The sequence below is a fragment of the Ictidomys tridecemlineatus genome, chromosome 4 (assembly GCF_052094955.1).
Source record: "Ictidomys tridecemlineatus isolate mIctTri1 chromosome 4, mIctTri1.hap1, whole genome shotgun sequence".
NCBI lineage: Eukaryota > Metazoa > Chordata > Mammalia > Rodentia > Sciuridae > Ictidomys > Ictidomys tridecemlineatus.
Window position 1 is genome coordinate 129,685,622 of NC_135480.1, and position 12,458 is coordinate 129,698,079.

Genomic DNA, 12,458 nt, shown 5'->3' on the forward strand with positions numbered 1-12,458 from the left:
AGTTACCATAGGACCCAGTGATACTTTTTCTAGGTATATACCTAAGAGAAATGAAAATACAGAAATTTATGCATGAATATTTATAGCTGCATTATCACAATAGCCCAGGATGGTAACAACCCACATGCCCATCAACTAGTGAATGGATAAACAAATGTGGTATATCTATGCAAATGAAAAATTATTTAGCCATAAGAAAGGAATAAAACATTGATACATGCTACAACATGGATGAACTTTGGATTTATACTAAGTGAAAGAAGTCAGTAGCAAGTGACCAAATATTACCTGATTCTATTCTTATGAAATGAAATAGGGAATTTTAATTAGAAACAGAAAGTAGACTAGTGATTGCTTAAGGCTGGGGGATGAAGGCTGATAAGTGTGAAATCTAGAATCCATGGTTTCTTTTTGAAGTCACAAAAGTATTTTAAAATTGACTCCAGGGACAATGCACAACTCTGAATACACTAGAAATCACTGAATTAGGGTCTAGGGTTGTGGCTCAGCGGTAGAGTGCTCGCTTAGCATGTGTGAGGCACTGGTTTCTATCCTCAGCACCACATAACAATAAATAAATAAAGGAAAAATTTTTTAAAACACTGAATTATACAATTGAATTGGGTGAATTTTATGGTATATGAATGTTTCAATAAATTGTTTAAAAAGTAAAACTACCTGTTAACATTTTGACACATTTGTCAGATCCTCTCTCACTGCCTCTCTATATGTATATATGTGTGTGCATGTATATGTATATGTGTATGTGTATATAATATATGTGTATATACACATACACATGTACATATACGCATATATACACAATACACACAAGATTAATACACATTTATTCCTGAATATTTCAGAATACATTTCATGCATCATGCTTTCTCTCCTTATATATTTTATTTCGAATATTAAAAAAAGATATTCTCTTATATACCAAATTTTCCCCTTTCATAAATTTAGCATAGTCATAAAAATTTTGAACTAATCTCATTCATACTTCCTTTTTTCTTAATTTTTTCCCAGTAATACACCTTGTGAGTATAATTTTTTAAATCTCCATTATAAGATACAGCCTAGAGTGTCACATTTCCTTTAGTTGCTGTGTATCTTTGGTCTTCTTTAAACTGGAACAGTTTCTTAGCCCTTCTTTTTTTCTTAACATAACAACTTTTAAGAATATATCCAATGTTGCATTTTATGGTTTTATGGCTCCCTTACTATCTAGAAGTTTTGGGGTGGAGTTTATCTTGCTCAAATTTTAAAGAATGCTTTTATATTTGTGATCCTTGGGACCTCAGGGGTTGTCAGGGCCAGGTTTGTTGTAAACAAACAAACAATAACACTAGAGATGCTAGGCTATGTGGAGATTTTTCTAAAAAGAGAGACCTCCTGTAGTCAAGGGAAGGTAGATAAGAGGAGACAGACTTGATGAAAGAAGGGGGCTGTTAATACTGAAAAGCCTTCATCACATGAAAAGGAAAGGGTTGGATGTCTGTGGCCAAAGCAGATGAATTCATCAGACCCAGCGAGGAGATGCAGGCAATTTCAGGAAAAGACACAGGGCTTAATTTCAATCCTAATTTAAGTATAATCATTTATAATCTAAACAAGAAAGCTTTAAGGGTAATGAATGTTAAGTAGCTAACTCCCATGGGGAGATTAAAAATACATATACTGTACACCATCCACAAGAATAACATCTTGTTTCAAAAACATTTGGAGGAACCAGTAGGAATTTTGTTAGAAACAAAGTTGGGAAGAGATGAAACCTCATCATTTCATGAGAATGTAACCATACATGCTGGGAGAAAGTAACCTACTTTGCTAAATAGAATTTTAACTGTGCTCATTAGAGGTTTATATGACACTACAGAGAAGCCTACTTCTCAAATTAGGATGGGTTTGGTCATAGGTTATGGTCTAGCACAACTGCTCTGTGAAATCAGAGAGGAGGGGGATAAGTGGGGAGAGCCAAGAGGCAGCGGGTGGGACAGTATACCAGTAGAGAGGGAGATATTGGAGAGCCTGAAGGGGCAGGATAGCTTAAAAGAGATTTGGGGAGAAAGATTTATTAGAAGACATTGCCATGGACAGGCTATGCCCTTGTTTTCCTCTTCATCTTGGTTTCTGTTCTTTGGTCCTATGTGAGAGATCACCAAACAGTGAAGTGCTCTCTTGTTTCTCCAGGTAACAGAAGAAAAAAGCAGAATATTTCACTGAGGTGGATGTATGATATAGTGAAAGGGTGGAGTTGGGGGTTGGGGAGGAGGTGGAGGAATCTCAAAGTCCCTAAGGGAATGGATAGATCAACAGGGTTTGGTAATGGGCAAAGGCCATGGGTTCATCTCCCATGTGTTGTCCCCTCCCCCACCCTCAAGAACCTCTGGTGTCTGTACTGAGGCTCTGTGATGTGTATCTGGAACTGTGGTCTAGAACATGCACTCTTGGTGACCAACTTCTGGTGAAGCAGGCCCTCTTCTTTGTCTGAGGAGCCTTGCTGCAGCATGGATGAGCTTCAGCTTGACTTCTTGGATGTTCCTATCCTTGACTTTCTGTGTGGAGTGGGGTTCCTCCTTCTGTCCCTGAGCTACCTGACAACAGATCTATATTTCCCCATATCCTGCAAACAGAGAGACATCAATCAGGTAAGTAAACAGAAGATGCTCCAAAATTTTAGATATTTCTTCTACAATCATAAATGCATTTAATGCTATAATTTCACCTGTAAGCACCGATTTTCTGCATTCCCTACATTTTGGTAATTGTATTTTCATTTTTTAAAATTTTTTTCTTGATACTACTTCTTTGACAAATTAATTAATAATATAAATTATTTAAATTGTTTAAACTGAGAAGCTTTTGGAGTTTTTCCGCTACCTTTTTATTACTGATTTTTAGTTAACTTCAATTTGGTCAAAAAACATACTTTTTGTGGGCTGGAACACAGGCAGTGAGCATGGGCTGCAGCCTTACAGACCCTGTATACCCACAGGGGCCTGAGGCACTGCAAGCCAGCACCTAGGCAAGCCAAGGCTTACAGACCTGTCACCCCATGGTGGACCGCTCAGGTCAGTGCTGAAGCCCACTGCAGAAGCCTGCTGCACAAAGCACTGCAACTGGGAACCTGGAGCATCCATGATCCAAGAATCTCAACCTTCTGTTTCCCAAGGAGCATCAAGAAAATGGAAGTGGGGTGGACCTGAATGAAAGTTCAACAGTTAATTAATAGCATTCCTATTTTTCCAAACCCTGATTAGCAAAAGTTTGGACCAATAGCATTGACCCAAGTGCTATATAAAGCTCTAGACTAGCACTATCAGGTGGCAACTCCCATTGGGTTCCCTCTCTCACCCACAGGAGTTCTGTTTCTAGTCACACTTGAATAAATCCTACTCACTCATCCTTGTCTATGAATTGTGGATTTCATTCTTCAAATGCACAAGAAAAGCACCCAGAAATAAGAAATTGGTGGTGAGCTGCTGAGGTCTGCTTCAATATGGGAAGGTGTTGCCCACCATTAACAGCTGCAACATGTTTCTTGGCTGCAGAGGTCTGCAGCTTATGCAGATCCCACCCCCCTGTACACATATACTAGCAGAAGTGGAGATTCTAGTTTCATCTCAAACTTTGGGTTCACTATTATTTAATGCACTTTTTATCCTTGCTAATTTCCCTTCTTTCTAAAGTCTGCTTTGTCTGAAATTAATACAACTACCCTGCTTTTTAAATTACTGTTAACATGCTACATTTTTATGCATCCCTTTACTTATGTGTCCATTTAAAATGGGTATCTTCTAAATAGCATACAGATAGTCTTGTTTATTTTTATCCACTCTAATATTCTTACTTATAAATGATGAATTCAGATCATTCACTTTTAAAGTGATTTTTCTATACTTTTGGATTAATACCTACCAAGTCTGTAACAGTTTATTATTCATTGTACCTTCTCTTTATTGTCTCCTTTTTTCTGTTATGTGATTAAAACAGGAACTTATAGGATTTAGTTTTTATTTAGGTGGTTTTTATATTAGTTTTAATTGTATATATTTCAGGTCTACCAGATAATATTTAATACCCTTTGTCCTATATCTTCCCATTTTTCCCCAGCCCCCTGCTGCTGTTAGTAACCACTGTCCTTCTCAATTTTTCTATGTATTCAATATTTTAAAAAATATTCCATATATAAGTTTGGTATTACAGTCTTTTTCTTTCTATGTCTGGCTTATTTCACCTAGTGCATGATATCTTCCAGTTTAATCTATATTGGATCCATATAAAATTTCATCTATATGGATAATTTGTCATTGATTTTTAAAAATTCTTACTGTTAATCTTAAATGATTACTCCAAATATTTCTTTTGCTTTACTCTCTTTTTCTTCTCCCCACGTATTTACAAATTTCCAAAATATATTACAATTTTTGGGGGGATTTAGACTTTAACATTTTTTTCTCTTTGCCTTTCATTTGGAAATCTTCTATTGATATTCATTCAAACTTATTTATTCTTTCCTTGGCCATGTATAGTCCACTCATGAGCCCATCAAAGCCAGTCTTATTTCTGTTATAGTGTTTTTCATTTTTAACAATCAATTTTGATTCTCATCTCTCTTTTTTACATTCTGTATCTGTTCTTGCATGTTGCCTACTTTTTCAATGAATGCTTTTAGTGTATTAGTCATAGAATTTAGGGCTTCATGTATGATAATTGCAAAATTGATGTGATACTTTTGTGGATTTGATGCTTGCTTTGTCTATACTGACTGTTTATTTATCCCCTTGTCTTTTAGCAAGCCTTGGGGGGGTTTTCTATAGTTTTTTAAAGCCAGACATGATGTATTAGGAAATAGGAACTGAGGTTAACGGATTTTTAGTGTTTGTTAGGATTTATATTAACTTCATTAGGATATAATGTCTACTGTTGTTGTACCTGACAGAGGCTTCAATATCCTCTTATATCTGTAGCTTTCCCTGAGGTCATTTCCTTAGAACATTTAAGTACAAAATGTAAGTGCAACATAAACTCTTTTAACCATTACCACACTGTAGTCCTGTTAATATGATGGTAAGGTGTGTGTGGCAGGTTGGTAGGGGATAGGAGTATATCTCAATCTTTTAGTGGTCCTGTGTGCCATAATTTCTAGTCCTAAACCCTGCATCTCAACCTCCCCACCAATACACACCTTGGATGAGATAAGGAGGCTACAATGGTTTGGAGTTGGGCAATTTCCCTTTCTTCATGTAGGGTAAGGCTCTAGAACTCTGCTGAGTAGTCTTCTGTTATGAAGAATAACCAGATTATATTTCAAAATGTTTCTATTTTCTCTATTCCTGCCAGAAAATGTGAAGGTATTTTCATGGGTCTTCACTGTGAGAACTTGGGGGATTCTTCAGAGGAAACTCATGAAGTGTGAGAGACTTTTTTGAGACAATGACTGTTGGAATTTTCTTACTCTGATGCTAGCCTATACACATCTTCTAGTTATTAATCAAAGGGTTCATTTAAGTGTTCCTACCACTGTATGGTTCCAGTAGATTTTGCTCCAGATAAGGTGATATTCACTGTAATGTTCTTCATTTACTTTGAGGACATGGACGTGGGTGGTGAATTTTCATGGCTCCAAGGAAAGTCATTTTCAGTTTATTCAGTTTTGTAAGCTCCTTCATGCCAGAATTAGGGGGGATCTTTATTTCCTGTTCCTCTTCCCACATATCTAAATCAGCTTGGTTGGCTTAGAGAGATATTTGAGATGGGAAATCTGCAGAGAGGACAGGACATCACTGTTCAGGCACCGATAGAGGTTCAGGAAGGTGTAAGGTTTCCACCTGAAGTTGGGTGTGATGGAAGATTCTAGGTAAAATTCTCCTGATTCTGTGACTTGCATTTGTCTGGTTAGAAAGTTTTGCTTCTCTGAACAAGAAGACTCTCGACACTTGATCCTAAGTCCCATTCCCATGTCAGGTGAAGGATGCCTGACATGGGAATGGGACTTAGAATTCTAAGTGTCAGTAGAGCCTTCCTTCCTTCATATTGGACTGATCAGGAAACTAGTGCTGACCTTTGAGTAGAGTCTGAAACCTGAGCACTATCCCCAGGATACAGACTCCTCTGGGAGAACACAGATGTGACTGTTGGCCCCAGATTCCATGTCCTCTTTAAGCAGAGGACTTCTGAGAATATCAAGTATGAATCACACAGAAAAAAATCATTTTTTGAAGATTTCAAGGTAGAAAAAATTGAAAATAGTTGATCATCTTTAAAATTTAATGAAAGGAAGAAATAATTATTTAAATGTAGAATCATATTATTCTTGAATGAATGTCTGAGATGCCTAGAGAGAATAATAAAGAAGCAAGTCCCAGGCTCACATTCTTTTCTTTTCCTTCTTAGAGTCAGGGAAGAGTCAAGAGAAGAAGAAAAGGTGGAACATTTAAAGGTAAGGGTCTGTCTGTCTGACCTGAGCTTTGCAAGGATGAACCTTTGTGTCCATTTTATGAGGTGCCAGGTCTATGATCTCTAAAAATGTCACTTGCTAGATAACAGTGTATCTCAGGAAACAAAACCCTCAGAGGAGAGACTCAGGGGAACACAGTCACACCTCAGACACTCCTCAAAGTCCCTGCTCTATCCACTTATGACATGAAGCACTGATGGACCTGGACAATGGGAGTTGTCCAATAAGTGACCAGGTAAGATACTGAGGAAGAACTATTGGTTGCTTTGTATTCAGAACTTCTACCTCCTGATATTGTGTTAAGTCATCTACTTTCTGTCTGCTCAGATTTATCTTTTAGGCAACCACTGACTTCTAAGCTTCACTTTGTAATTTTGAACACTGTATGGGATGCTATATGTGATTATACTTTACAAATGAAGCCAGATATACATGTGAACCTTCTTAATATTATTTTTGAACATTTAACCTTTTCTACTGATTCTTGGGGCTTTTGGACTTTAATATCCTAAAGAACTCCCCAAAGGGAACCCTGTATAGTCCTTATATTTCTACCTTCATTATATATCACTGTCTCTCCTTATTTCCCAGATCAGAGAAGTTGCCAGAAAGAAGCAGAGGAGAGAAGGAAGCTGTTTTCTATCGTGAAAAGGTGATTAGTATTTCCTCCTCTTTCCCGGTCCTTTTATCATATATTTTAGGCATTCTTCAGGGATTCAGGTAAGCTTGCCCTTCTCACAGGGATGTGGAGCCATAGCAACAGATATGGGAGTGAAGGCCCTGGGAAAGGCTATAGAGTGTGTTGTGGGGTAATAAATGTAGGGATTATGATGAGGGTAAGAGGCTTCAGGTGGCCCCATCACCAATAAGACTGTGGGGCCTTCCTTTCCTTGTGCTGGTCCTGGTTACAGCTTTGTACTTCCTTTCTTTTGCAGTCCCCTGGGCCAGCATCTTGATACCACCCGCTTTCGCCAGTTGCTATGTCCAGACCCTCTCTGTGAAGTATGTAATAGGACAACTGCTGAGGTCAGTCATCTGCTGTATCTGGCATCCTTGGAAGATGTTCTACTCTCTCAGTCCTCTTTGGCATCCACAGATAATATGACAGAATCATCAACTTCTTTGCTCTCTGCTGTTTCATCAGTCCTTCCAGAAGACCCAATTACAGCACCTTCACCTTTCCCCTACATTCTCTCAACTAATAAGATCACCTTAGCAGACTTATTTTTACCCTCATCACTGGGTGATTCTCTGCCACCAGAGCCTCTCCCTCTCTTGGATTCTAAATTCCCAGTAAACCCATTCTCACCCCAAATTCATGCATTTCCTTCCCTCCCATTACATCACACTCGGGGAACAAATCCTGTTCTCCAACCAGAGGCAAATTTAGCTCTCAAGAATAGCCCTGAGGAGTTATCCAATTATGTTCCAACAATCAGAGGCATTGACTGCTCAAGCTTGGCAATTTCTCAATTCTCCTGGTCTCATAACAAGAATATAGTCCTTCCAAGATTACCACACTATGGTTTTCAGGAAGAGAATGCTTCCTTCCATCTACCATATTTCTATTTATGGAAAAATTCTGATATTTCACATATGGAAGGCAGACACATTTCTTTCCTTGGCTTTAACATACAACAACTCTTGGAGAGAAAAATAAAAAAGAGAATGACTTTCCAAATTTTAGAAAATAAAGGAAAGAAGCAGGGACCATTGATAAAACAAAAGTGGTCAGAATACCAATTTACATCTTCATGGAACTCACTGAAATCCTTCCTTGATGAGAAAGACACCATAGCTTCCCAAACTGGCTGGGACACCAAAGACAAATCAGAACATCTGGGAATTTGTCAGCACTTTGTATATGTGAAGACTCTGGGGGGAAATGTGGAGCATAAATACAGCCAGCTCTTCTGGGGTCTTCCCTCTCGCCATAGCGAGTCAATAGTGGCTACTCTTCTGGTCTCTAAGAGCTGTTCCTCACTAGAACCTCACTTTGTTTTATTCAATAGAACCTGTAATGTTCCTGCAATCCAAATCCAGGCTAAAGAAATTCCACCACGCCCTCTGTCCCACCCACCTTCCCTTACCAGCATACATTCTCAATCTTTTCCTCACATGAATCCCCAATCCCAAACTTTACCTCTCACTCATGCCCATTCCCTGGCCCATGGTAAATCTCCACTCCCTATACTACCATTATATTCTCCACCCAAGATTCAGGACTATGGAAATATTTTCCATAGATCACAGAATAAAGTTGATGTTGACATCTTACCTGGAAATAAACATTCGGAATGGCATGGGTTGCACACACATCATGCACATTTGTGGGGTTTTGGCTCTGAATTTGAAAAGTGTCAAGAAGCCTTTTGTCCTCCAGCTCCCAGCTTTCCATCAGTCAGGCAATATTCCCAGGCCTATGCCCCAGTCTCCATCTTTCCTGGCCATTTTCATATCAGCAGTCAACCCCAGGAGGACCCGGAGCACCAGGTACCAAAGAATCTAATTCTGTTTGGGAACCTCCAGTCTTGCAGTCCTATAGGATCTGGAGTATTGACGGAGACTGGGATCACATCAACAGAGACATCTCAGCATGGCCACAGACATGCTTACTCACAACCCTCTGAGCTTCAGGGCCACAGTAGCAAGGATCTCGAGAAAACAGAATGGAGTCTCTCAGGAAGTTCCCATGAGAATTTCCCCACAAAGTTTCAGCTGAACAAGGATTTGGCAAAAAATCTCAGGCAAATCCTGGGGAAGGGTCCATTAGAAAATCCACTAATGGTTTCAGAATGCAATGTAAGGAATAATATGAATGCTTTGTCTGAGAAAAGAAGTGACTGTGTGTGTCACTCAAGGAATGACTTAGGGAATGAATTAATAAATGTTTCAGGGAAGAACTTAGACCTGAATCAGATGAAAAGCATGCTTAGATTACATGTGAGCCGGAAGTGTTGGCAGATCACTACAGGTAGGGTCCCTGTAGGTGTCTGTCTTTCTTGGCTGGATGAGGACAATGCATTGCTGCCTCCTCGGAGTTCCCATACCAATACAGATAACATAAATAATATGTCATCACTTGTGGGTAGGGTCCAGTGCCAGACAACCAACACAGGGCTTTCTTTCCTTGATAACAAAACCCAAAAGTTACTAGAAGCCCATATTATTAGGTTTAGGATAAGTCAGAAGTGGGGCCTTCCCCTCAAGGTTCTTGAATCCATAAAATCCTATGTGCTGAGAGAAGCCAAAACATGGCCTCTTCCTCAATATATCTTTGTTTCATCCTCAACTCGAACTTCTGAGCTGGATTCCAAATCTGGAGTCTCCAAGCTCCTTACAGAAAGCTCTAAAGCTATTCATCAGAGTCAGGAAGAAATAATAAATTCAGTCTCCATTATGGATCATTCTCTGCCTGCCCCCTCACTTGTGGTCAAGAAAGTTCAGGACATCCTGAGACAACCATGTTGTGATACTGATCATGAAGTTACAGAGAATGTACAGACAATTGAGAATGGCAGCCAGACATGTCTGCCTAATACAGGAAGAATCAAAGACAAAGTAAGTCAGACTGACACTGTATCAGAAGAGAGAGACAGTCCAGAGCAGCTCATAAGGCAAGATGGAGATGGAGATAAATCAAAGGATGAAATGGTAAGTCTTAGCCATAGAACAGACATGCATGAGGGCAAAATGATGGTGGGAAAGAATAAGAATTCAAAACATTATTCCAGCTTTGACATGTGCAAGCAGATATTCAAAGCCCATGAGCTTTGTAATCTTCAATCACAAATTGGTACTATCTCAACAACCAGCAAGTTGGAAGATTCCCAAAATATAAGTGTGAGTGTGAGTAAAGTAGAAACTATCCCAGCCACTCAATGCACCCCACCAATAATAATTCCTGAAGATCTGACACAGTTAGACCTTAAAAGACAGGTGTCTTTTAAGCGGGGGAATAAGTCACTTAGCCAGGCTCAAGGTTTTCCCAGAGATGTAGTCCTTCCTTTATATAATGTCAATTCTGATTCTTCACTGTCTCACTCCAACAGTGACTCTAGTGAGGACATGGAAGTTTTTCAGCAGCTGCATTTTGATCTGAATGATTCAAGGACCAACATGTGTAAACAACAGGAGCTCTGGCTCCCTAAGGATATCTTAGGGAATTGTTGGGATATGAGATTCCCACCAGCTGAGAGAAAAGTGAGCCCTTTAATATGTAAAGGAGGAAAATATAGAGGTGAGGACTTAGGATTAGATGCATTTAGAGCAATAAGAAAGAGCCAACCTGAGGAGGACAGAAAATTAGAAGAGGCATCTAAGTCCCTGCCACAAAAAAAAGCGTTTTCTTCTGAAAGTTGCATCAAAAAAAAGATAAGACAATTTCTTCAGTGGATTGATTCCAGGATAAAAAGCACATGCCAGAAGAGTCCTCTGAAAGATAGCACTCTGTCTGTGAGCCATGACCCTCCTGAAGCCCATAAACTCATGGAAGCCCTTGGAAAGATCCTGGAGGAGAAACTAGCACATAGGCAGGAATGTGAGGCCTGGGAGTTGCATAAACAGAAGAAGGAACTACAGGCCCAGGCAGAGACTGACAGAGGACAACCTACTAAGTATGAGGCTATCTCTGACAAACAACAACAAAAAGAGTCAGGTCCCTACTCCTGTAACCAAGAAGCTGTGTTTCCTGGCCCAAGTAGTCTTACAGATGTGAGACAGATCAGTGACAGTTTCAGAGCTCCTCAGAAGAGTGTCTCATTCAAAGATCAGGCATCACTTCAGAGTCAATATCTTCCCCCATTCTCCAGGAAGTCTTGGACCCATCAAATTCCATGTTCAGGCAAGGATACCAGGTACCTCTGGATGCCCTCACATCTGCTAGAGACACTGGATTCAGAGCTTTGATTCTTCTATGCAAACAGAAAATGCTTCTTCAGCACTTAGAGGAAGGAAAATTTTCCTTAAAGGAATAATACAGGCCACTAGGTAGAAGCCTCTCAATAATCATGGTAATACATCCTATTTTGGGAACAATATCTCCACAACAAATAACTAATAAATGTTTCTTCTGATATAGAGTGGAGTTCTGTGTGTCCAGCACTGTGGTGTAGGTTTCAGGGATCCCAAATGTATGCTTGAATAGTAAGGAGTCACTTTTGCTCTTAAGGCTGTTTGTCTTATTCACCTTTCAGAGGCAAATGAGGACTTATCTAGAGCACCATAGAAGTGCAAGGAATGGTCTTTCAGTACCAAGGCAATACATTGGCTTTGATGATGTCAGACACTGTATCATCCTTTTTAAGGGAAGTGGTCTTGGTCTCTCCTGTTCAGCCGTGCTACATCTGACACCAAGTTTATGGTGATTTGGTAATGTTTGTATTACATATTGCTGTTATAAATATTTCAAAGTTTAATGTCTTAAAATAACATTTACTGCCTCAGTTTCTGTGTATTGGGAATCCAGGCAAAGCCTAGTTGGGCTCCCTGCTTCAGGGGGTCCCTGCTCCAGGGCTGTAATGAAAATGTCAGTGGGGGCCAGAGTCTCATATGAAGGTTTTACTATAGAAAGATACATTTCTATATTCACTTATGTAGCACTTGGTAGTAGGATTCAGTCCCTCTAGGCCTGATGTACTCAGGGTCTCAATTCCTTGCTGCCAGTGGCTGGAGTTGCCTTCGGTCTCCTTTAGTTCCTTGCCTTGTGGGTCTCTCCAATGTAACAGTGTGCTCCTTCAAAAAGGGCAATGACATCACCTTTCTCTTATGCTGCTGGGATTTTGGGCAGTTCTGGGAATAAAATTCAGGACCTAAGCAACGCTACATAAGCACTCTACTACTGAATCACATACCCAGCCCTAGAAGCACATATCTTGTTTAGACCATACTTGAGATGACAGTGAATTATGCAAATGGATGCCAGGAGGCAGGATCATTAGAGTCATCTTAAAAGTCTACCTAGCATAAATGTTTTGGAGACCCCACTCATTTA

The 12,458-nt window shown here is 39.6% G+C and overlaps 1 protein-coding gene across 1 annotated transcript; it reads left to right on the plus strand.

Moving 5' to 3' along the window:
• The first annotated feature begins 2,513 nt into the window (after positions 1 to 2,513).
• Positions 2,514 to 11,812, plus strand: LOC120889779 (spermatogenesis-associated protein 31D3). Its single transcript, XM_040285637.2, has 4 exons — positions 2,514 to 2,654; positions 6,403 to 6,448; positions 7,058 to 7,118; positions 7,402 to 11,812. Exons 1-4 carry the CDS (start codon positions 2,514 to 2,516, stop codon positions 11,372 to 11,374), a joined length of 4,221 nt encoding a protein of 1,406 aa, XP_040141571.2. The 3' UTR covers positions 11,375 to 11,812.
• The last annotated feature ends 646 nt before the right edge of the window (positions 11,813 to 12,458 follow it).